General features: G+C 40.3%; 1 protein-coding gene across 4 annotated transcripts in view; it reads right to left on the bottom strand.

Annotated features, from left to right (window-relative positions):
- MDM1 (Mdm1 nuclear protein) overlaps window positions 1–26,304 on the bottom strand; it is a gene marked incomplete at its 5' end in the record, with an annotated part of 34,541 nt that extends 8,237 nt beyond the window's left edge. The window contains 10 exons of one of the 4 annotated variants that reach the window (XM_084642615.1): window positions 1,222–1,503; window positions 4,789–4,964; window positions 5,352–5,390; window positions 11,185–11,284; window positions 13,175–13,314; window positions 16,291–16,470; window positions 17,908–18,042; window positions 18,488–18,861; window positions 24,611–24,725; window positions 26,055–26,199. In XM_084642615.1, the coding sequence (XP_084498741.1) occupies window positions 1,222–1,503; window positions 4,789–4,964; window positions 5,352–5,390; window positions 11,185–11,284; window positions 13,175–13,314; window positions 16,291–16,470; window positions 17,908–18,042; window positions 18,488–18,861; window positions 24,611–24,725; window positions 26,055–26,072 (1,559 nt within the window). Of the gene's footprint in view, window positions 1–1,221; window positions 1,504–4,788; window positions 4,965–5,351; window positions 5,391–11,184; window positions 11,285–13,174; window positions 13,315–16,290; window positions 16,471–17,907; window positions 18,043–18,487; window positions 18,862–24,610; window positions 24,726–26,054 lie in introns of all 4 variants that reach the window. The other 3 variants (XM_084642614.1, XM_084642616.1, XM_084642617.1) reach the window with 3 other exon arrangements.
- Window positions 26,305–26,533: the final 229 nt, after the last annotated feature.

The raw sequence follows: 26,533 nt of genomic DNA, 5'->3' as shown, positions 1-26,533 counted from the left end.
AAATATGTTAAAGACACAGATCCTCAGATACTACCATGATGGAGAGTCATAAAAGTATTTTCTAAGATAGTAACACATGATGTTCAGTCATATTTTCTAACGGAGTTTGTAAAACATGCAAGGTAAAAGGCCTAGAACTCAACTGTAATTAGAGGAAACATGGGAAAGTTGACTGCCAAATACTGTACTCAGAAATAAGTCCTTGATATTTCTAAATATCTTCCTACTTTTTTTCCTACACCCAGACATTTTCAGAACTCCAAGGTTACCAATACATCCCCTCCCCCTCCCCCGTAACAGGAAACCACACCCAGGGAGATCTGGACATAGCTTCCTGCAAAGCCCATCAACACTGTTCAAGTTTGCTGAAAAAGTCAAAGGGTATGTCTACACAGCAGCTAGGAGGGTGCTTCCCAGTGCACGTAGATAGACACACTAACTCTGCTCAAGCTAGCATGCTAAAAACAGCAGGGTGGATGCAGCAGCAGGGGGAGTGGATTGGGCTAGCCACCTGAGTACAATCCTGCCTAATCCTCTGGGTACATACATGCCACCCTGCTATTTTTAGTGTGCTAGCTCGGGCGGAGCTCGTGCATGTCTGTCTTCCCACACTGGGAGGCACTCTTCCACCTGCAGTGTAGACATACTCTTAAGCACTATATTATGCAGTCCATTCAACAGTGACAGAACAGACTATCCTTTCAGTCCTACCAATCCTTCCAAATTGAGTATGAAGCAGACTCCTAATTTTAGTTTTCCACGTGGCTATATGTTGTGCTATCACTTGCCTACTCTGAGTGGCCTTCTGTACAACTTTTAACATTTTAAATGTTATGCATTAAGTTTAGTCATATTAATCACAATAGTATTTTGTGTTTAGTTTCTACAAATTACACTTTAAAAAAAAAGTTTTGCATTACTAAAATCTAATTTTCTTTGACGGAAATCATTCGCTGAGCCAAATCTGCGAAGCAGCTCAGGGTCTATTTCTTCCTCCATTTTGCCCTTCACCTCTGAAGGAAATTGGTGGGAGAAACAAATCCTCTCTTATTCTGAAGTTTAAGACACTTGTTGCTAATTATTAACATACAGAACTTGTCAAACTAGTGCCCTAGCTAATTACCTGTTAAGTGCATTAGCATGTAAAGTTTAGTTTATTTTTAAATCACCCCATAAAGCATGGAAAGGTAAGAAGAAAGACAATGAAATTTTAAAATGTACCCTTTTACTTTGTTGTCCACAGTAGGATCCTTATTTTCTTTCAATTTCTGAGCCTCTGCTGACTCTTGTTTATTTTCTTTTTCTTCATCTTCCTCTAATCCTGGTGGCTGATTTTCCACTTGTTCAGTACTGTCTTGTTCACCCCAAGCTAGACGTCTTCTGACTGGTACAGTAGAGGCATCTGACATGCCTAACTTCTCTGTATTGTTCTGTTGGGACTGTTCTATTGAGTCAGGCTGCCGCAGTATGTTTTGGCTTGCAGACATCTGTTTCTCAGGAACTCTATAAAACAAAGCAAACTATGTTTCCCTCACCAAATATTCACTTGTTTTTTTCCAATTTACTACGTATGTGTCTCCATAAACTGCATACATCCAATTCAAGAACCTGTCAGAAATTAAGAGTTTAGTTATTAAAATGAATACAGATTAATCAGTCATTTTCAAAAAAAGGACCTTACAGTAGACTTTTAAGTCCATACTTCAGCACCTACTTAATTTTCACATGTGCTGAGCACCTCAGTCAATGGGAATTGTTTGATGCTGAACACTTTTGAAAATTAGGCTGGTGTTAAACAGACTTTAGAGCCTATCTTAAGGCTCCATCTTTTGAAAATCTTGGTCTTTAAATTGTTCATAGAAATCAGGCATTTGTGCATGCAAATGAAACTAGTGTACAAAAGATCCATTTTGCACAAAAACAAACCAGACAGTTTTGAAAATCTGGCCTTGTATTTGATATCAGACATTATGGTGTAATTAACCATAATGTCTTAAGTTTCATCTTGCTTTTATTATGGCTACAATTACACAAATAGATCAATTATTCTCCCTCCCCCCTAACCCCATGCCTCCAAGACACTGCCTGGGAGAAAGTGGGTTGTATATATAGTATCCCATACAATGTTTTGAACAATCAGATTTAAGGTGAGGTGACCAAACTGCTTTTTTTGGTTTAGGAATAATTACCTATACAACATTATTAATAAAAGTCTCTAAAACTTATTAGCAATAAATGACAAAATTAGTATCTGCTCAATCCATCTTTATGGTCCCCAAGGGGCAGAGGCAAAAAAATGTGAATACATAATTGCTTTTTCTTGATTTTAGAAACAGAAGTGCAGTGGGACTAGATCTGCTAATCACAAGCCTATTGATTTGTTTCTACAAAAACACCAATACAAATGTATGTAGGCATGACAAAATTTACATAATGTAGGGTTGTGATAGCCTGGGAGTAGCCTAAGGCTAACTCACCACTCTGTAAACTTCCCTGCAGATGCTAAATTAGGAGATAATTGATTAAGGACTGAATGATTAATCAGTTAACAGGGGTATTCAGTTCATCAGATGGGGATGGTTAAAAGGGAGACAGGAACAGAGAGGGAAAAGGAAGGGCAAAGCAGCCCAGGATCTCAGAGAGAGGAGATTTCTTCCCTCCACCCCCAGCTTGTACTTAGAGAGAAGGGTGAAGCTTGGGGAAAGTCTTATTCTGCAGAGAGACAACCATAGGCATGCGCAGCACATTTCATTAGGGTATGCACCCAGGGAATTTTTTTTTAAGGCGACCATTTATTAAATACTCAAACATAAAGGACATTATTTTTATTTATCAAACAAACTAAAGAAACTAAAACTTAATTAAACTTAATTTTTTTTAAATTAACAACTAAACTTTACTTAAAAAATGAGACACAAAATACTAAATTTTTGCTGTAGTGATAACCAGGCGTATACAAAGATACAGTCAATTTTCATGATCTTTATCTTTAACCAGATAATGAGCTAACCCAAACTGACCAAAACAGATTAAGATTTCTTCATCTTCCTGTCCTAGAGAATGACGTCGCTCACCAGGTTTTATGGACTTAAATTCCTCAATCACATAACTGTAATTAACTGACGAAGCCAATTCTTGTTCAATGTACAAAATAATAAGTGAATCGAGGCGCTGTTGCGACATTGTACTTCTTAGTTTGTTTTTCACATGTGCTAGTTTCAAAAATGCTCTTTCACGTGAACAGCTTGTCTGCTCCTTTTCTTAACAACAAACCGATCCATATTTTAAAATTAAAAGGGGGTATCATACAATTGAATTAAAACGTAAAGCCACGGGCTTGTTATGCTGTTTCAGTAGAGTACACGTGACAAACATTACCAACACAGTAGACACTGCACTGGGCACGCCTCACGCGGCCACTTATATAGGTCAAAGAATTTTCTAGAATAGTAGTCGGAAGGGGAGGGGAGGACCAATGGTAATGTGGCACCACAGTAGTGGGGACGCATGCTGTGAGCAAACACGGGTTTTCTATATAGAGCATATCATGCAATTAAATTAAAACGCAAAGCCACTTTTTTCTTTTTGAGACATTAGGGCAGGCGTGGGCAAACTTTTTGGCCCAAGGGCCACATCGGGGTTCCAAAATTGTATGAAGGGCCAGGTAGGAAAGGCTGTGCCTCCCCAAACAGCCTGGCCCTGCCCCCCACCCATTTCCTGCCCCCCTCAGAATCCCTGATCTATCCTGCTCCTTGTCCCCTGACCCCCCCACCCAAGGTCCCACCCCCTACCCAACCCTCCCTGCTCCCTGGCCCCTGACTGCCCCAACTCCTATCCACCCCCCCGTCTCCTGACAGACCCCCAGGTTTCCCACGATCCAACCCCCATTCCCCGTCCCCTGACCACCACCCCCAGAACCTCTGATCCATCCAACCGCCCTGCTCCCTGTCCCCGGGACTCCCTGCCCCTTATCCAACTCCCCCAGCCCCCTTACCATGCCGCTTACCCTCGCCTCCCCCGCTGCAGCGGCGTGGCTCCGGCGGGACCTGAGCTCCTGCTGCTTGGCCAGAGGGAGCTCGCAGCCCCACCCCCTTACCACGCGGCTCCGAGTGGCAGGAGCTCAGGTCCCGCCGGAGCCACGCTGCTGTCCAAGGCCACTCTTGGACGCACCACGCTGAGGCTCTGGGGGACGAGGGAAGGCAGGGGCGGGGGGAGCCTCCCTGGCCGGGAGCTCAGGCGAGCCGGGCAGGACAAGCTTGCCCACCCCCGCATTAGGGTGTGCCTGGGCTCACCCGACACACCCCGTACACATGCCTATGGACACAACTGTACATGACAAACATAGGTGCTGGAAGTAGGGGTGCTACCGCACTCCCTGACTTGAAGTGGTTTCCATTATATCCAGGGTTTACAGTTTGGTTCAGTGGCTCTCAGCGCTCCCACTATACAAATTGTTCTAGCACCCCTAATGACAAATAAAACACTGGTGAACCTACACAGGAGTGTGTGAGGACTGCTTGCCAAGTGAGAAGCAGGCTGCGGGGGAGCATATCCTATCTTGTTCCTTCAGTAAATGAAGTCAAACTTCTTATTTGGGTTCTCAACACATTACAATAAAATTTTAGTAGAAAAGTATTTGAAATTCCATCTGCTTTAAATACATTTATGCAAAGTCTTGTAAACATTAGGGATCTTAAAGTTGTGTTAAATCTCAATTTACTTTTTAAAAATTTCAGTTTTTAAAGCTACAATTCTACATTCCCTTCACATCCAGGATAAGCACCTTACCCAGCTAGATCTAGAGCTCTGATGGTGTTGCTAATGGTTTCTTCTGAACTGGAATTTGAGGACACGTCCCAAAGTCTGTTGTTATCTGAAAGAATCTGATTCAGATGATATCGAGAGAAGTGGGTTCCCTGTACTCGTTGCCTGTAAGCCTCCGCTTTCTCTCGAAGTTCTTTCACCTGCATATACAGATGTCACAGGGTACATTTGTTTGATATTTTAAAAATCAGTTAAGTTATTGTGAAGTATTATTTGCGCTTGCTAATGCTAATTACAATAGAAAGGCATGTTACACACAGAACAGGACCAGTCACAGCAAAAATACTGCAAGGTGCAATAAAAGCAAAAAAACAAAAAGTTAAGCCAAAATAGCAAATGTATTTATTTAGAAAGCATGTGTTTGAGCAGTCAAGCTAATGCATAGTTACCGATCACTTATTCAATAAGCATGAAAAAATTATGCAGCATCTATGGACAAGTTTAGTGCTGGATTCTATTTCTTCGTCAATGTTCAGAAACCATGTAATTGTTCCAAGCATTAAAACAAGAACTTAGGTGCAACCAACCTCCATATACCACATGTAATTTAGGATGTTTTGAGAATCCTAGGGGGAGGAATACAGAAACAGTCTTAATATTTCTTTTCTACGACATGACGTTAACATAACTACTGTGTGAACCATTGTAAAACTGTCACCGTAGCACTATGCTGCCTCCTAGAGATTAGGTACAAAAATGTTGTAATCCGTTATATTTTAGCAATATTTTGCATTTCTTGCAGTGATGCATTTAAGCATCTAAGTCTAACTGATCACTTTTAAATCCATAACTTCTGAACACTTCAAGGTGGATATTTAAGTCAATAGACCTTCTCATATGTATAAAGTTAAGTATGTGCAAATGTGTTTGCAGGATCAGGACCTTAGACTGAGTTCTTTGACACTGCAATAGTCATTTGCTATACGTTTGTACACCACCTACCACAATGGGGAACTGATTTTGCAAGGGGCCTCTAGATGCTACTATAATATCAATATCAATAGCTACGGCATTCATGCTAAGATACCAGTCACTGTAACATCGAGGCATGAGATGGAAAACACACATTTTAAGAACAGTAAGAAATTACTTTTGGCCTTAAAATATAAACGTTTTAACTCCTTAGTTTTAGTCATTATAATGCCATAATAATATTGCTAAAAATATTTTCACAAAATTAAGAAATTAGATTGTGAGAGCTCTCCCATTTCTCTCTCTCTCACACACACACACAATCTTGCCCTCCACCCAAACACTGTTTGCTAATAAAAAAATCTTGCTTATATTTTTATATTCTTAAGAATTATACAAGGTCCCTGATAGCAGCAGTATTATTGCTATACTGATACTGGCTCGTGAAAAAGGTTAATGGAAATGCAGAAGAATAATATAATGGCTGAGAGCACGCATGCTTTTGTATTAAATCTCAACTAGTTTATTTTATTTACCCTTCATTCATATATTAGATTTCTCTGTTTATCTGCTGGAAGAATTATACTAAGGGGGCAAGTTCTGCCTTCTGTTTTACCCATGTAATCACAGTGCAGACAAATGAATAGAGGAGTGAAAATTCACTGGGGTTGCACTGATGTAACTGCAGACTTTGGCCTACTGGGCCTCTCAATTTAAAAACAAACAAACTATTCTTTGAGAATCTGTCATTTAAGACTACAGCATGATGATAATACGATGAAATTTGTAAGATTATTCAGTTTAAGCAGAGGGATGAAAATTAATGATAGTTGATAGGCTGAACTATAACAGGCGGATATAAATTCAGAGCAATAGGACTCTGCATGGGAAGGAAAGGCATACTGAGAATGTCTGCCTCCAGTGAATTGTGAAGTACAAAGAACCACCAAGCTCTTTCAATGACCCAGGAGCTAGCATTATCTCAGCAGGACACAGACCCTAGACAGTCCTACTGTGATTATGAATTACCTCACATTAATTTTTTAAAAGGATAATTCAAGGCGATTTTTATTCTACTGCTGAAAAATAACCCTTACTAATACATCTTAGAACAAAAATAACAAGGAGTCCTTGTAGCACTGTAGAGACTAACAAATTTATTTGGGCATAAGCGGTCATGGGTTAGAACCCACTTCATCAGATGCATGGAGTGAAAATACAGGAGCAGGTATAAATACATGAAAGGATGGGGGTTGCTTTACCAAGTGTGAGGTCAGTCTAACGAGATAAATCAATTAACAGCAGGATACCAAGAGAGGAAAAATAACTTCCGAAGTGGTAAGAGAGTGGCCCATTACAAATAGTTGACAAGAAGGTGTGAGTAACAGTAGGGAGAAATTAATATTGGGGAAATTAAGTTTAGGTTTTGTAATGGCCCAACCACTCCCAGTCTCTATTCAGGCCTAATCTGATGGTATCCAGTTTGCAAATTAATTCCAGTTCTGCAGCTTCATGTTGGGAGTCTGTTTTTGAAGTTTTTTTGTTGAAGAATTGCCACTACCATTCTAAAATATATTAGAACAGTTTCCTGGAAGCAGTCACTATAGCTAAAGCTATAATGAGACTTTCATTATAACCCTTGTTTTCACATGCTTCAGAACATCTCTTTTGGGGCTGAAATTGTGTGGTCTCAGCTCATAGGTGAACGCTTTTGCAAAATTTGAGAACAGCTTCAGATGTTTAAATTACTAAAGAGTGAAAAAACAGTTTAGTTTATGGGGGTGTGATGATGTGTGAACCCCTGACTGACATGTGTGTGCTGGCAAGGACCCCCGTACTGTAGATACAGTTACACCAGCAAGACTGCACTTTTGCTGAGGAGAGGCTTGAATAAGCTATGTGGCCGACTGACAATATCTTGAATAAATCTTATTGAATTAAGAAACTTTTTTGAATTTGGTTAAACCTTATTCAATTAAGGTTAGTACCTTTGGGCTACACTGTATTAAAAATGCAATTGTGTATGTGCAATTGTGGCACTATAGGTACCTTCTCTAGTAGGAAGGGGGATGCTAATGTACTTCCTCCATTATCAGCCCTTTGAGGCGACCTCTCTGCTAAGATGTACATACACTAATTCAAACTGGATTCTCCAGGGAACAACAGACAAAGAAAGGCTTTTTGGATAAACACCCTGGTTTTAAACTAGCTCATGGCCTTCTTCCTGATCCAGCAAATGGAGAGGATTCTTTGTCCTGAGGGCCCTTATTCTTTGGGAAGAGTTAAAAGGACTGGATCTATTGAGGCCTCATAAATCTGGGTGCTTGTTCTGAACTGAAGCTGTGATGAACCTGTAGCCACAAGCAGTCCCTTTGGATGTCAGAATCCATGTTAGGGTGAACTCTGGTAAACTTATTAGCATGCATGTAATTTCTTTTATTTTTAATATATTTTCTCTGTAATGTTTTTTATCTTAAGAATAAAGTAGGCTTGCATAGGAAGTGCTGGGTAATACCTTATAACTGTAGCAATTATACCTATTAATCGCCTCTGAAGAGAAAGCAAGCATGTGTCCTTGAGCAACCTGTCTGTGCTGGGGATAATACAGTGAAGGCAGAGAACTGTGTATGCTGGAAATATCCCTGTTGGGAGGGAGAGAGATGCAGGTCTTCACACAGAAAGGCATCAACTGGGGATCTGGAAGCCTGAGAGTGGGTCCCTTCGCTGCGGAAACACAGGTGCAGTTGCCATGACTATACCAGTAAAAATGCAGTTTTGTCATTATATTCTGCGTCCGCTCTAGGAGCACGTTGCCAGAACAGAATACTGATATAACTATTAGAGTGGTAGCCATGTTAGTCTGTATCAGCAAAAATAACAAGGAGTTATAAATAAATTTGTTAGTCTCTAAGGTGCCACAAGGACTCCTCGTTATTTTTGCTGATATAACTATATTGGTAAAACCTTCAGAGTGTAGATCTGACAAAAGGCCTGGGAATGGGGATATAACACTCAAGGAAATAAATACAGGCATGATTGGCACAGTTTTGTTACACTTTTTAAATTGGAGGTAGAGGTCAAGTAAGAGGAATGGTAGGAATGCGGGAACCTATCTAGCTAGAATCAGCAAGCAATATTTTGTAGATGTCAGAGCAGAGGCCAGTTTTAAGGAGAGATTTGACAGAGTTAAGATAGTAGTTGTATAGATCTTTTCATGGAACTTTTCCACATGCATCCGGGATGGCATGGAGAAGGCAGGGTGGTGGTTGAACGGAGAAGCTGACAGGGTGGACAGTAAAAGCTAGCGTTGTTGGCAAAGTGACAGTGGTGGATGACAGCATGATAAATTACGAGATCAGCTAGGCACAAAAGGTCTAAGTTGTGAAGGACCAAAGCACATTTGTGTCACTGTTTTTTATTTTCTTTTTTTTGGAAAAGGAGGGGCGATTGTTTTGGGGGGTTTTATTTAACTGATCATAGCTTCACTTTTTCTTCCAGTTAGGGATTTATATTCGTCTCACTGATTTGCAGAAATCTATTTCTCAGATGGTGGAAATCTTTTAAATTGCAAATGTATCTGAAATATTTTATTCGGTTCTATTTATTATTTGTCACATATGGCCTGATCTTGCAGGCCTTAACTCAAGGAAAACTAGTGGAGAAGCAAAGATCAGGTCCATAAGAGTTATTAACTTGTTTTAAGTCCTTCCTGTACCTTTTCTCCTGAAGCTTGGTAAATTCCCAGCTTTAACTTACTTTTCAGCCTTTACTACTTCAACTCATTTTTAATTAGTTAAAAGGTATAATAAAAATAACTGCAAGCCTCCCTAGTGAAACTATTTCAGAGACAAAGGGTTATATTGTATTCTCATTTCATTGTGTGAGGATATTAGTCAGACACAGTAATAAGAGCCAGCAAGATGAGAACACCCCTCTAGAACAGTGGTGTTGGAACACTTTTTACAGTGGAAGTGCTCAAAGCCATTGAACCAAACTGTAAACCGTGTATATGAGGGAAAGCTACTGCACCCCTGCTCTAAGAGCTATATACTGCTCTCTGTCTACAGGCAGAACTAGTCTGATATACTCTCAGGTGAAGTATAAATCAGAATCTGAATGGCAGAGCCCAGTCAAGGAAGATGAAAGGGAAAGTTAAACAACTTTTGAAGTATACACTATAAAAATATACTGTCATAAGTAAAAGAGAATCTGGTGGAGAGAAGAGTGAGTGTACAATCCTACCAGTTTTGTTTTGAATACTTCATCATGGAACCTCTTCGTTCCCATGTGACTTCCAACTAGCTTTCTCTGTGACTCCCCATAAACAAAAAATCTCCTGGGGAAGGCCAGGCTCAACTGGAAACATACGTCTATTGTCCTAGAATGTGGGAATTTGCTCATTTCTCTTACTCTCTAATGAAAGGCCACAAACATTTACCTCCTAAAATTCTCCACCTCACCCCAGTAAGGATCACTATTGCCTGATAAGGCACAAAGTAGTTCTCCATTAACAGCAGCTTCATCCATGATTTTGATAAGTACTGCATGATTAGACTAAAAAGTAGTAGGAAAAAAGATTCTAGCAGATAAACATTTTATTTCCTTGTCCTCACCCACCCCATAACCAGTTTGGGTCACCTTACAGCCACACACTATCTCAAACTCCCTCCCTGGAGTTTTTAGTGTTACCTTCACAATATCTCAAATCCTACGGGCATGGGAAATTGTCATCTGACAAAATGGTATTTCACTTTAAAAGCAAAGGGTTTCCATAACACTTGCAATCAGAGTGTGCTCAATAACTTAGAAATTCCTAAAATTTTAATTGTACTAAGCTGAGGTTTAATACATACCAAAACTAAAAAATACTGTTTGTTTTTAGTCCTCTTAGGTCCTCATGAGTTTGGTTTCACAGTAATTATTATGAGGTTCAATTGTTCTAAAATTTTACAGTGACACATCTCAACAAATTACAAAATTAGTTCCCCATATAATACTATATATACACATTTAGGCAAAACATATCTTTATCTCAACAAAGCAAAGTAAACTTGCTTGGTATCGCAAGTGAAGCAAGGGGTCGGAATACAATTCCTTTTCACTCCCTCTGCATTAGTGTCTTTGGACGCTGACTCTGCAAACACTCAGAATGAGAGGCCTTTCCCACAGACCATCTCAATTACATTTCCACTCTGGTTTGATCATAACTAGTTGGACCCTACCTTCTCAGCATGTCCTAGGCACAGAAATCCCACTGTGGAGTCACAATGTCTGCCCCATGGACCACATAAAGATATTGCAAGGATTTGATAGAATGGAGTACCTTGGGGTTGGGCCCCCTACAAAGGGGGTGAATCCTGAATTTCCTCAATGGGAGATGAGGACCCTCAGCACCTTGCTCACTGGGGCCCTAAAAGAATGCTTAGAAAATTTTATATGGATACTCACTTGATCTGGTATGTTTCTCCTGATACGTGACCAAGCTCCATCTTTGTATAAATATTGAGCTGGGGACAAAAATTTTGATCTATATTCAGTGTTCACCTTCCTAGAACATTAAGGGGGGAGGGGGGAAGACAGTAAAATTTTATTTTTTTTGTTTATCATCTAGGAGACTGTTTAAAAACAAATTTCATAATTACATAAATATAATTATAAGTGCTCTTGCACAGTAAAAGCTGCATGACAATTAAAGATGAATTCCAAAGCCAAAACTTTGAAAAATGTGTGCCTCAAGTTAGGCATATTTAGGCACCTAAAGAAGTACTGTGATTTTCAATAGTGCTCAGCACTTACTAAAATTAATTAGTCTTCACACATTTCCCCTCATGTGAAATATACAAACATAAACATATACTGAAATTAGCTCTGTCTACCTAAAAAATTGCTGAGCAGTTCAATCATCCTCTTTTAATCTTGGCCCAAAATACAACTAACTTCATTTTCAGCATAAACGTGAAATAACCCTTTTGTCCAACACCTCTTCAGGAATACAGACTATAAAAGGCAAAAGTTAAAAAGTAAAATTAACCCAGTATATATTAATATGTAGGAAAAATTCAGTTGACATCTCTCCTAACTTTTGACCAGAGTCCTGTTTTCCCTTCCCTGAAACTGACACAACTTGGTCTCATATGTTCTACTAATGACAGTGTGACTGAACCAGCTCAAGAAGCAACACTGCAGCACATCCACACTAGTCATTCTGTTTCAGGAGTATATATTGCAAAGCATTGACACATATCAGATGCAGTTTCTTTCTATCAAAAGATAAGTGTTGTGTGTTTGCATGTGTTCACAATTTGGATTTGCTCTAGTAACTGCTTTGAATGCTTCTGTCCTGCACAAATAGCCACTGTAGAATCATGAAGGGCAGCGGCTACAGTCTTACAGAAAGCAGATACCATGGCAGAGGATCACCACCCTTCCCTCAAAAGCCACTGCCAAACTGACTCTGAGCCTGAAGGCCAAAACACTGACAACCAAAGAGTTAAGGAGCCTAATCTCATTTTATTTTCATTTATTTTTCCATAAATAAATTGCATCTGTTGCCTTTGTGTTTTTTCTTGGTTTGTAGCAAAACAAACTTATCTTCCAAGGTCCAGAGACAGGAGTGGCCCAGGCTTAGACAGAAGACACAGAGCCACCCCATCCCAGTAAAACCTTAAAGAAAACAAGTGGGTGAAGGAGCACAATAGGGAGGCACATGGATTTACTAGAGAATGAAGGTGGTGGGGTGGATTGTACGTTTCTGATTAATGTCCATTTTCTGGGGTTTTCTCTTTCTCTTTTTCAGATCTTAGAAGCATAGGAGCTGCTGCTTTAAAAAAAAATTAAAAAGTGTATGGACTGCCAAGGCAATCCTGGCAATGTAAGTAATGCTGAGAGGCAGAAGGTATATGCAATACCCATAGCATCATCTGACTAACTCAGTTTTCTCCATGTTTTTCAGGTGACTCTATGGCTCAGGAAAGTTTTCATGTTAATCTTGTGTGCCTTCCTGTGATGAGGCATGGCGGGAACTGGGCAGAGCAGAGAACAACCAAGTACCTCAAGGCCAGCATGCAACCAGTAAGTGAGCAGCTTGACAGGTGACTGAGTTAGCAGTCTACATTTTCAAAGCAGTCACTGAAAGATAAACAGCAGCAATAGGGGACTGGACTGGGAGAACTAACCGAACTCCTGCTTTTGTTTCCAGCACTACACTGGTCCAGCGTGAGCTGGTGAAGGATGAAGCAGTGTTTTGGTTTATCCACAGCAAGCACAATCACAATGCTAGTATGAAGTTGAAAAAAAAAAGAGGTATGTGGACAAGAGGTGTTAGACAGATATGCTAAGGTAATGCACTTGATTCCAATGTCAAAATGATGAATGCCCACCACACCTCACAATATTAGGGTGCTGAATACCTAAGTTCAGTTTTTCTATACATACATACCCAAGACTTGTATGTAAAGAGCGGGGCTTTTGAGTAATATGTTGTTTATTTTTTTGTTTGGGTGGTTTCTGTTCTGTTTCTGATTTCCCTTGTTTTGGTGAATCTCCCGCTGGCTTTAGGAATGTTTCTTTCCTTTTATTCTAAGGCAAAGATAATTTTAGAAATACCATATTAGCTAACAAACTAAACAAACTCTGTAAATGCAAATTCTATGTCACACTAGCCTTTTTTTTTTTTTTTTAACATTTTAAATGATAGAATCATAGAAATATAGGGCTGGAAGGGACCTCAAGAAGTTATCAAGTCCAGTACCTTGCACTGAGGCAGAACCAAGTATCCCAAGGCCATCCCTGACAGGTGCTTGACCAATCTGTTTTTTAAAACCTCCTATGATGCAAATTCCACAACCTTCCTGGGAAGTCTATTTCAGAACTTAAATACCCTTATAGGTAGAAAGTTTTTCCTAATATCTAATCTGCATATCCATTGCTGCAAATTAAGCCCTTTACATCGTGTCCTACCTTCAGCGGACATGGAGAACAAATGATCATAGTCCTTTTTATAACACCCCTTAATATATCTGATGACTGTTCTGAGGTCTCTCCCAGCCTCCTTTTCTCAAGACTAAACATGTCCAGTTTTTTTAACCTTTCTTCACAGGTCAGGTTTTCTAAACCTTTTATCATTTTTATTGCTTCCCTCTGAACTATCTCCAATTTGTCCCCACCATTCTTAAAGCGTGGAGCCCAAAACTGGACACAGTCTCCAGTTGAGGCCTCACCAATGCTCAATAAAGTGGAACATTTACCTCCTGTGTTTTACATATGACACTCTTGTTAATACATCCCAGAATTATATTAGCCTTTTTTGCAACTGCATCCCGTTGTTGGCTTATATTCAGTTTATGATCCACTATAACCCCCAATCCTTTTCTGCAGTACTGTTGGCTAGCCAGCTATTCAGTGCACACTAGGGAACTTTTAGTGTACGCCAGCAGGGTCTACATGGCCAGTATGTTGCGCACTAACACACATGTAGACAAGCTCTCATACACATATTTAATGTAATCTCTACAAGACAGCAATGTTAAGCTTGCTTGTTTTGAAAAAATCTCAAAGCCTGGAAATGCCAATATTCAGGTTCCTACTGCAACATTCACTCAGCCACATCATACGTCCTATATACTTTATGGAATACATTTAACATAAAACTACACATTTAATAAGAAACCACAGGAATAAAACAGCACTACACCTATGCAAGGTGGCTAAGTTAATACTGCTATATAAATCTTATCTTTGTATTTCTGAAATTTAAAAAATATGGTACATCTTTAATGTTGCACTAAAGTAGGGGGAATTTTTGTATTTCTTCTGTTATTTTGTGAGAAAGCCCCTAAAAGTGACGTGAGAAGAATTTTAGGATTTTTTAGAAAACTTGGCTTGCGCTCTTTTTTGCTGCGTTGTGATTTACAAAAGGTTTGAGGGTTTTTCCCCTGTTCAAATTTTTCATTTTTCCTGCTTGTTTTTTACCTTAAATCTCAGCTTTGTCACATGTGGCTATCTGGTTTTGCTGGAGGCCCTCAGATATATATTGCAAGAGCACACTGAACTGAAGGGGCGGGTGTGATGAACCTTTAGAAACATACTGTTCTCCAAAATATATATTCATCACTGAAGATAAATATATATAAAAAAATGTTTCCGACAGCGTAACTAAAAATTCCTTACTCCTTCATTTGCTCAACTGTCTCTTCTCTTGTAACGTTATAATTTTACTTACTTCTCCTGTTCTCTTCCAGGGTACACTATAACCTGTATTTCCAATGTTTAAAAATAAGCAGAAAACTTAAACCAAACCCCAAACTTTTCAGACTTTCTTCATACTTGCTAGAGAAGCAAAACAGAGGGCAAAAGCTAGTTTATCAAGAAACAGATATGATGGACTGAACAGAGTCCCATCCAGACCTCATTACTGAAGGATGCATAGCCTACTCTGTAGGGCTTTAAAATGGGTAAAACAGTGAGCAGCATACTAGAAAAATCTTGTTTATCCTACGACTGTGCAAAGTAGGTTAGATTTTACGTAGTTTGGAACTCTCAGCCAGACAGAATACCATTATTCCAGTGGATCTGAATTTAATAAAAAGACTATCGTCATGTTCCCTGAAGGCTGTGTCTACACAGATATTTTTTCTAAACATTTTCTACTACTGGTATAATTAGTTCAGCTCTGCTATCAGGAAAAAAAGCCCGTCACTACCAGTGTTCTTACCATAGTGTATTCTAAACCAACTCAAGATGAATTGGTGCCAAACCTGCACCAACAACCCACACCTTCTCTAAACTTCAAGTGCACTGGTGGTAGTGCAGCTGAACTGGCAATAGCAATGGTTAAGAAATCTTTGCAAAAATAATTTAGTGTATGCAAGACCTAAAAGGTAGTTGACTGCTGTCTGGGCTTTACAAAAGACATCCTAACGTTTGAACTAGACACTGGAATCTGTCTATACTACATGGTGTGCTATCAACTTAAAAAGTGAGTTGAATAAAAGTTACAATCCCTGCACCCATTTTTTCTTTAAGTGTAACTATAGTCTGAAAATTGACTGTAAAATTGGTACCTTTACACAGACTGGATTTGTTCCTTGTACATGTTCAAATGCATAGCTTTGGAGTTTTGTGATTACAAAAAAATATTGCTTTTTACTCCTGTTAGACTTGGAGAACCAACACACTCAATAGAAAGTTCACTGAATTCTACTCCTTGTTGGTCATCAAGAGACTGCACAGGTGCCAAGCAGGGCATAACTTGCCTGGTAGAATCCATATTGCTAGCAGCAGTACACAGAAAGGAAAGAATCTCAGAGCCAAGCTAAGGATTTGGGTTGGCAGTTAGCAAAAAGAAAAATCTTTTATTTTGGAAACTGAGCACACTTCACACAGAAATCACAGAGATAAATCCAGGGAGCCTCACAATGTTATTTTTAGAGTCCTTTTTTAGAGCAGAACCATTCCCAATGGACTGCAATGTCAAATGTAATAATTATAAAACTTAACAGAAAAAAACACTATAAACAGACTACTGAAATACCATTCAAAGATGTATATGAATACCTTTCTTTCAGGGGAGATATTTACTGGTGCACATACAGGAAATTCTCTCTCTTCCAAATCACACTTCAGTTTTGGTCCCATCACTGGAGGAGAAACTTTGAAACTTCTCTCATATTCAGTTTCAGGGATAATTGTGGGAGACTTAAATGGGGGAATGGATTTACTTGTATTGTGAATAACCTTTGAATTTAAAAAACAAAAGAAGTTAATTTCCTAACCTTAAAGTCAAATTTTCAAAATTAGTTACCTTAGTGATTCCTCCAGTATGCACACAGAGAAGCAAAGGGTGAACAAATACTGCATGAGGAAAAGTTACCTATTAGATTTATAGGCTAAATGGGGAAATTACTTAATTTCAGAAATTATTTTTCAGTTTATTCCTTTGCATGAATGTAATTCAGAGACCTTTCTAAGTCTAGACCCAACTACTTTTCCTTATTTGTGACTTTATTTTATTTTTTCTAAAAGAGCATATTTTCTTCAGTTGGGGACGAAGGTAGTTGGCAAATCTTTGCAATTCACCTTTAGATTGGTTTTCAGGATCATAGATTTTTGAAACAATATACGATAAAACCTACATTACAGCCTGTCAGTAAGTACTGATGGACTCTTTCATGGTTTAAAATAAGGCTCTTATTGCACAGTAATTTGATCCATTCCTTTTTCTGCAATTAATTCTGTGTTATAAACGAAGATGTAATAGTCAAGCAAATTCTACAACTGGTCAGACCTGATCTTCCCACAGATTATTGAAACTTAAAGGACACGCCATATGCCATAGAGATAAATTTTCCTCAACTTTGCTATATGGGCTTGGATTAGAACAATTATCTTGAGGTCAAGATAATTTGGGCATTCTTAATACACCTGTTTAAGGATCAGGTATCTCTATTACTGTAATATTCAGATGTACTTTTCATCAGGTTGTTTACAGATATAAGTCAGAAAGTCAAGATACAATACTCTGTTAATAACACTAGAATCTCATGATAAAAATTTCAATCTTAAATCCTGATACTGCTAACACTTTACATGTGTATAACTTTACTATTCTGAGTAGTCCCACTGATCTCAAATTTGTAGTAAACAGTAGTAAATTTAAACACATGTGTAAACATTTGCAGGATCAGGGCCCTTACACTGTATGTTTTTGGAGTAAACTTCAAAAGAAAAAAACCTTACAGCTTCAGACTTCCTGTTCTTTGCAATGGAACAGCTGTTTTAATGAGCACCAATTAGGAGAGCATCGTACGGATTAGTAATAAAATCTCAATGAAAAGGAGCGCTCTGTGAAGTCTTTCATAATTTAAACAATGTGATATTACAACACCTACCTATTATTGAACTGATCCTGCAGACTCTACACAAGCAAAATTCCCACTGAAGTACATAAAATTGCAATGAGAGTTTTGCTTGCATAGGGGGAGGCAGGATCAGATCCTTTTATAAGGGATCATATGTGAATTAATGGGCTTTTATATATTATAAAACAAAAGTGGCACTGTAAATAACATACCAATCTACCATAACAAAATATAAGGAAAGTATTGTAATTAAATGACTTTATTGACTGATAAACTAAATTATATATTTACTTTTCAGATTCTTTAAAATTACCTGGTCAGCTGCAAGCATTGGAGAGTTTTTTGGGGGGGTTTTCCATAAAAACTGCCTTTGATATTCAGAATTTCTGGGGAAACTATTTGAAGGTGAAATATTCATGCCCGATTTCTTTTGCAGGACTCTGTGAAACTGTCAATGAATCAGAAAAATCTCCACTTATTGTTCTCCTCTACTTTCTGTTGCTGCAATTTTCTTTTAACTAAGCTGTTATAATCCACATCCTTAGATCAGGCCAACTAACTGAATGAAAGATACGCTATCTCATTCTCGACAATATCTTGGAAGACTACAAATCATGGGCTAAATTCTAGTTCACTTGAAGTAAATGGTAAAACTCCCATGGACTTAAGTGGAATCAGAATCTGGTCCTAACAAACAGCTCTTCCAACATAATGGGGTCTTAACATAGATTAACATCAAAATACAGAGTTGCATAGAGACAAAGTTATAAGAAAAAGAAGAAAGTTTTAAGCATGAAAGCTTGCTTAACTGTATTTAATATACTGTAATAGTCACATTATTAACTTCAACCATAGACTATAAGAAAGGGAAAAGTTTTTCTAATGATCCCTACCCCATTATCCATTTTTTCTAAGTGCTTTTTTGGAGATACAAATACTGCTTTCTGGTTCACTGGAGTTGCGGGTGGCAACTTCTTCCTACTGTTTTCTGCAAGGGTGATGGCTGATTCAATCCTAGAATCTGCAGAGTGAGACCGAATTTTTTTAGGAAGCCTGGGTGCTTCAGGTGTTTCAATGTTTTCCAGATTTCTATCATTATCGTGGTTATCTGTGTGTGACTCTGCAGGCCCAGTGCCTTCGAATTCTGGTGCGTCGTCCAAATATCCCTCCAAATCGCTGTCCCCTCTCCAATCAAAGGACTTTGAAATCTGTGGGTTGAAGTAAGGCACCCTTCTCTTGGAAATGAAGTTTGGCTCTCTTGTGATTCCTGCAAAATATGCATTAAGCTTGAGCACAATAAAATAAGTCTATTAGGATTTAAAGACACTGGAACACAAGATCAGAATGTTAACATACTGGGATGAGAATCTGAATATATAACACTGGATTGATTTTTAATAAATTTTGTAGATCTTTGAGCAAAGACAGTTTACAAACTATGGGCCTGTGAAATGTTGAGCTCTTACATACATGCTGAGTGCCTTTAATTCCCAGCTGAGTCAGTGGGAGATGTGGGTGCTTAGCCTGTCACAAGATCAAAAAGAAAAGGAGTACTTGTGATCTTGTGAGGTTTCAGAGTAACAGCTGTGTTAGTCTGTATTCGCAAAAAGAAAAGGAGTACTTGTGGCACCTTAGAGACTAACCAATTTATTTGAGCATAAGCTTTCGTGAGCTACAGCTTACTTCATCGGATGCATACTGTGGAAAGTACAGAAGATCTTTTTATACACACAAACCATGAAAAAATGGGTTGTCATAAATATAAAGGGAAGGGTAAACCCCTTTAAAATCCCTCCTGGCCAGAGGAAAAATCCTCTCACCTATAAAGGATTAAGAAGCTGACCAAAATGACCAATGAGGAGACAAGATACTTTCAAAAGCTGGGAGGAGGGAGAAAAACAAAGGGTCTGTGTGTCTGTCTATATGCTGCTTTTGCCAGGGACAGACCAGGAATGGAGTCTTAGAACTTTTAGTAAGTAATCTAGCTAGGTATGTGTTAGATTATGATTTCTTTAAATGGCTGAGAAAAGAATTGTGCTGAATAGAATGACTATTTCTGTCTGTGTGTCTTTTTTGTAACTTAAGGTTTTGCCTAGAGGGATTTTCTATGTTTTGAATCTAATTACCCTGTAAGGTATCTACTATCCTGATTTTATAGGGGTGATTCCTTTACCTCTATTTACTTCTATTGCTTTTAAAAGTCTTCTTGTAAGAAAACTGAATGCTTTTTCATTGTTCTCAGATCCAAGGGTTTGGGTCTGTGGTCACCATGCAAATTCGTGAGGATTTTTACCAAACCTTTCCCAGGAAGTGGGATGCAAGGTTTGGGAGGATTTTGGGGGAAAAGATGTGTCCAAACTACGTTTCCCAGTAAACCCAGTTAGAGTTTGGTGGTGGCAGTGGATATTCCAAGGACAAAGGATAAAATTAATTTGTACCTTAGGGAAGTTTTAACCTAAGCTGGTAAAAGTAAGCTTAGGAGGTTTTCATGCAGGTCCCCACATCTGTACCCTAGAGTTCAGAGTGGGGGAGGAATCTTGACATGGGTGTTTACCACTACAAAAGGTTTTCTCTCCCCCCACCCCACTCTCCTGCTGGTAATAGCTTATCTAAAGTGATCACTCTCCTTACAATGTGTATGATAATCAAGGTGGGCCATTTCCAGCACAAATCCAGGTTTTCTCCCCACCCCCCACAAACCCACTCTCCTGTTGGTAATAGCAACAGAGACAAACACCTACAAGATCTCTATCAAGCATTCTTACAACTACAATACCCACCTGCGGAAGTGAAGAAACAGATTGATAGAGCCAGAAGAGTTCCCAGAAGTCACCTACTACAGGACAGGCCTAACAAAGACAATAACAGAACGCCACTAGCCATCACCTTCAGCCCCCAACTAAAACCCCTCCAAAGCATTATTAAGGATCTACAACCTATCCTGAAGGATGACCCAACACTCTCTCAAATCTTGGGAGACAGGCCAGTCCTTGCCTACAGACAGCCCCCCAACCTGAAGCAAATACTCAAAAGCAACCACATACCACACAACAGAACCACTAACCCAAGAACCTATCCTTGCAATAAAGCCCGTTGCCAACCGTGCCCACATATCTGTTCAGGGGACACCATCACAGGGCCCAATAATATCAGCCACACTATCAGAGGCTCGTTCACCTGCACATCCACCAATGTGATATATGCCATCATGTGCCAGGAATGCCCCTCTGCCATGTACATTGGTCAAACTGGACAGTCTCTACGTAAAAGAATAAATGGACACAAATCAGATGTCAAGAATGATAACATTCATAAATAGTCGGAGAACACTTCAATCTCTCTGGTCACATGATTACAGACATGAAAGTTGCGATATTACAAGAGAAAAACTTCAAATCCAGACTCCAGCGAGAGACTGTTGAATTGGAATTCATTTGCAAATTGGATACAATTAACTTAGGCTTGAATAGAGACTGGGAGTGGCTAAGTCATTATGCAAGGTAACCTATTTCCCCTTGTTTTTTCCTACCCCTCCCCCCCGACGTTCTTGTTAAACCCTGGATTTGTGCTGGAAATGGCCCACCTTGATTATCATACACATTGTAAGGAGAGTGATCACTTTAGATTAGCTATTACCAGCAGGAGAGTGGGGTGGGGGGAGAGAAAACCTTTTGTAGTGGTAAACACCCATTTTTTCATGGTTTGTGTGTATAAAAAGATCTTCTGTGCTTTCCACAGTATACATCCGATGAAGTGAGCTGTAGCTCACGAAAGCTTACGCTCAAATAAATTGGTTAGTCTCTAAGGTGCCACAAGTACTCCTTTTCTTTTTGCGAATACAGACTAACACAGCTGTTACTCTGAAACCTCACAAGATCAAGTCGTACAAGCCTCTTTTGCAACTTCCAGTGTAATCAATGGGAGTCAGTGAGAATAGCTGAGGGCAGAAATTTAACCCGCAGCCACTACAAAGATTAATTTGGCTAAAATTATCAAATCATCAATCTGCACTGGCCAAGCATGGCATGGAACTTCCTAAACTACTTATGTATGTTGCATAGGTGCATTGCTGAATAGGTTTTAACCTTACAGTCACTGGAGAGCAGTAACCTGTCACCATATGCATAATAACATTCTGCACAGACACCTGCACAGATTTCTTCTTTCAAAAAAAAAAAAAAATCTTCAAGAGTAGCCTTTAAAATAACTTAGTATCTTTAATACATTACACAATATTTTTAAAGCTTAGGAAACATCTTTCCCTATTTACACAAAAAAGAGACACTGATTATCTGAGATGATTTTAAACAATTAAAAAATAGCTGATTTATGTAAGATAAGGAGAACAAAATTAATCATTTTAAGAGGGAAATGGGTGGTTAAACATATAGTAGTTAAATAAAGTGTGACAACAGAATCCTGCTGGAGAGTGTTAAACAACTAACAAAGGACTCTATTTGGCTGAGATGAATAGTTGCAGAGTATATAAACTAATCTGTGAGGAACTAGGGTACAGCTGGAAAGAGAATATACTGTCTTTCAGGCAGAAGGTAGCATATTAAATGTCAGATGCATAGAATGTTTGGGCTACAAAGCATATAAATGCCAAAAGTAGTAATGTAACATTTGGAGGAACACTCGGAATATGACAGAATTAAATTTTCAGCACTCAAGCTGACCTATCTGTTTGTTTGGATAAGTGTTATGAGTAATTCTTAAATTGCCACAATCTGTTAAGAGAAACTATTAAGTATGCATTTCAACAGAAAAGAGCCAAAAGTGAGCCAAACATTATCAGTCAGTGGAGACACCAATCTGTGTCTGTGAGTAGTGTTCCAAGGATGTGTGTGATTAAATGTGATCAGACAAAGAGGTGGGCATATAAAATGGAAGCAAAGGTCTGGGGGAGACATAACCTAAGCACAACAAAAGCTATGAAAACAGATGGCTTTTTTGCCAACCCACATGATTTTGAGTCTTGATATCTGATGTTTAGCTTAAATCCCTAGCTCCCAGAGGCATGTGAGTAGATGAGAATCTTAGTTTAAAGTTTCTAGCCCACACGGTTATGGAAAAAAGCTTGAAAATGTGACAGTTTACAAAGGCTCAAATCAGAAGGCAATAAAAATTACCCAATTTTTTAATTGAGATTTTAGCCATTTCTGTGACTTTGGGTCTAAGACATGATTTTTGAATGTTTGGTGTTAGTAATACTGGATTCAAATAAAAGGGAATGCTTGTAGCTTTCTTGGAATTGCTTTGAAAGTCTTGCTGTCACTGACCACTTGAAGACCATGTTGGTTTGAGAGACCAGAGAGAACCAGCACAGATAACACAGTTCCAAACTCTTATTTTGTGTCCTGAGACACACACACACACAGAAGACTCTGATGGCCAGGTGATTTTTAAATGCCACCTGCAAAACTCCATCTGAGGACTTTCCAAAAAGGGTGTGGGGAGCTGTTTAACTTAAAAATCAACACTGCTGAATTCATTCAAAGTTACATTAAACTCCATCTTGTGCAACAGACTGAAGCAAAAGGAATGGAAAAGCAATTTCAAAAGCATCACTGCAATTTTTAAGATATTCATTTTGGAAATAATTTGACTAAATAAAATCCAGTAACATGGATACAACTTGTTGATTATAAATTGTTAAAATGCAAGTACTAGTTTAAGACACAAATGGTACTTAAAATGTAGTATTCCTATGAAAACAATGGGTAGAAATGTGCAGTTTCCTTAATAAGAAAATGCAAGTGCAAATGTTGGGACTTGTACAACAATGGCACTTTTGTTAGAGAACTGCCATGATACTGTTAAATTAACTCTCCATGCTAACAAGGATTGTAATTTTATTTTTAGCTCAAGAGAAAAAAAAAGCTTTCTGTTTTCCTAAAGTAGATATTTTCCTATCCTGTGATTTGATCTTTCTTGAAGTTATCTTTTTTAAAAAACCTAAACTGAGATTACTTACAGCTCAATTTTTAAAAAAAGATCCAGGCCAGGGAGAAGGGCATGATGAACTATCCAAACCCTGATTGTGCACAGGGCTGAGCACAGTGCCCTCACTTTGGAGCTGAATGTGCTCAGCACCTCCCACAAAACCCTAGTTCCATGTAGAATTGAGCTCTTGGGTCTTGATAGTCAAGGCACTCAGCATCTCACAGAATTGAGTCCCAGGTGCCTAATAATTCACATTTCATGAAATCTCATTGTAACTCACCTCTATTCTATACTATGCATGTTCTTATACTACTCTCATCACCATAGTATGGAAGTCTCAGAAACTTCCAGTAGTGCATTAATCAACATGACTGCAACCTGTCAGGTGTTTATTCTCATTCTTTTGGCAGGGGAACAAGTGTTCTGTTTTGGGAATATTTTTAATAATACCATACACATTGCTATATGATTGTTAGAAAAGGCAAGGTCAAAGACACTACCTCGCACTTAGAGCAGAAGGTGGTGAGATGGAAGATAGGATAATTACTTGTCTTGACAAAGCTACCAAATTGCCTGATGCTTACACTGACAACCAATTTTACTACCAGTAGATGACTCTTATAATGCTTAAATGTCAAGCTCAAACAAGGCAACCAATCTTACTCTAATATGTACACTCTGCAGATTATTTCATATCTATATCCCTTCATTAATCGCTTATGCCTATTCACTAGTTCAAACTTTTCCTACTCATCTTTTGCCTTCCACTTAATGTGTGGCCTCTTTTGTCATCTCTTCCCATTCCTGCCTCTGTCTTGTTTCATGCAAAGAGTAATAGTGCCTAATTATTTTACTGTAACTAATTTGCTTTATTACCTCCACCCTGTACCCCTGCAATACAACCCATCTCGTGCTAACTCTGTGCCTATGTTTAGAGCTGGACATACACCATTGAATGACATGTACATTTCTCACTTTAGATAAAAATGTAAACTAGTTCACTCTCTGCAAAACTTGGGCTCTGTGCAAAGATGATGTATGAGTTATGGCAGTTATTTCTAATAGCTTACCTAGTTGATCAGACCGAAGTCCAGCCCTTGAGGATTTTTGCTCTCGTGAAGGGTTACAAAACTCTGACAGATCTGACTTTTTCCATTTGAAGTTCCTCTTATATTCACTCAATCCCTACAGCAAATGGACATACACTGTGAGTAGTGCCATTTTTCCACCTACCTCCCAACAACAGATCTCCCAGCACTTAAATATCCACAGGCACATTGTAAAGCATAATCGGTCAGATAAGCAGGTAGGTACCTCTGCTTCTAAAACAATCTTGATCAAAGTAAGCAAAAAGTTTTTGTTCTGTTTTCTGACAGCAATGTCAGAAACAGTGCAAATACAAAGTCATTTCACATGTCAAGGATACCATCTAGAATGTGCATACTATTTTAAGTTTTAACTACATTTTTAAAAATAAATACTATGGATCCAGTTCATCTCAAATTTATTCCTTGGATCATATTTGTCTGAATCAATCTTCTTTGGAGCAAGAACCTTATTTTTCTACATATTCTGCTGAACACCTCGTACATCTCTTGTACTACATAAATAAGAGTGAGATGCCACATCCCCTTAGTTCGTCTCAGTTAAGAGACCTGCTACTGGATGAGCACCCACATGCCACCCCCATCTTGTGCTAGCCTGGTGCCACACTGTACCTGTACCAACACACAACCCTCCTCCTGTACTCTACCTCAGTACCCCAGTGCCCACACAAACGATTCTATGCCAGTGCAGTGCCCACACAGATCCTGCACCATCCGCCTATCCTGTACCATCCCCCCATCCCGTGCCAGCCTAGTGCCCACACAGGTCCTGTACCATCCCGCCATCCCATGCCAGCCTAGCGTCCACACAGGTCCTGCACCATCCCCTTATCCCCTGCCAGCCCTGTGCCCGCACAGGTCCCATACCATCGCCCCTGCCTGTGCCAGCCCCGTGCCCGCACAGGTCTTGTAACATCCCCCATTTCCTGTGCCGGCCCAGTGCCCACACAGGTCCTGCACCATCCCGTGCCAGCCTAGTGCCCACACAGGTCCTGCACCATCCTCCCCAATGCCGTGCCAGCCTAGTGCCCAGACAGGTCCTGTACCATCCCATGCCAGCCCTGTGTCCGCACAGGTCCCGTACCATCGCCCCTGCCTGTGCCAGCCCCGTGCCCGCACAGGTCTTGTAACATCCCCCCATCCTGTGCCGGCCCAGAGTCCACACAGGTCCTGTACAATCCTCCCATACCCTGGCAGCCCCGTGCCCACACGGGTCCTGCACCATCCCCGGCCAGCCCAGTGCCCACACAGGACCAGGACCGACCGGCCCTGACCCCACTCCACGCAGCTCATCACCCGCTCCGTGCCTGCTTGGTTCGCACAGCGCCGGTGCCCGGCCGGACGGCGCGGGGGACAGGCCGGAGACTAAGCCAGGGCCCGGGAAGGCCTGGCGGGCGGCCGCCCTCACCTTGAAGCGCACGGGCATGGCGGCGGCGCCGCTCCGGGCAGGCGGCTGTAAACACTCCCGTTTCCCTGGCGAAGCCCCCGGCCTGGCTTCCCTGCCCCGGCGCCTGCGCGGGGAGCCGCCCAATCAGGCGCGGCAGCCGGCTTCCCCCCGCGGGGCGGGGCGGGGCGACAGGCCAGAGGAGCCGCAGCGGGAGCGGAGCCTGGCGTCCCCACGCCTCGGCTGCCAGGCAGCCGGCCCGGGCCCTGCCCATCCCCATCCCCACCCGCGCGCGGGCTGCCCCTGCTGGGGGCTGCTCCGGGGAGCCCCGAGCGCGAGGCCGGCGCCCAGCACGAGCCCGCTGGCTTCCCCCGCCGCGAGGCGGATGGTCGCTCCGCGCGGGGCTTCTGCTTCCCCGGGCTGGCTCCTAGCTGGGCCTTCCGCCGCCACCCCGCAGCGGGTCCGCTGGCCCGGTGCTGAAGGGCTCCAGGAGCGGGCTCGGC

This window comes from Lepidochelys olivacea (assembly GCF_965140295.1).
Source record: "Lepidochelys olivacea isolate rLepOli2 genome assembly, chromosome: 1".
NCBI lineage: Eukaryota > Metazoa > Chordata > Testudines > Cheloniidae > Lepidochelys > Lepidochelys olivacea.
This window is presented reverse-complemented; position numbering and strand designations above follow the sequence as displayed.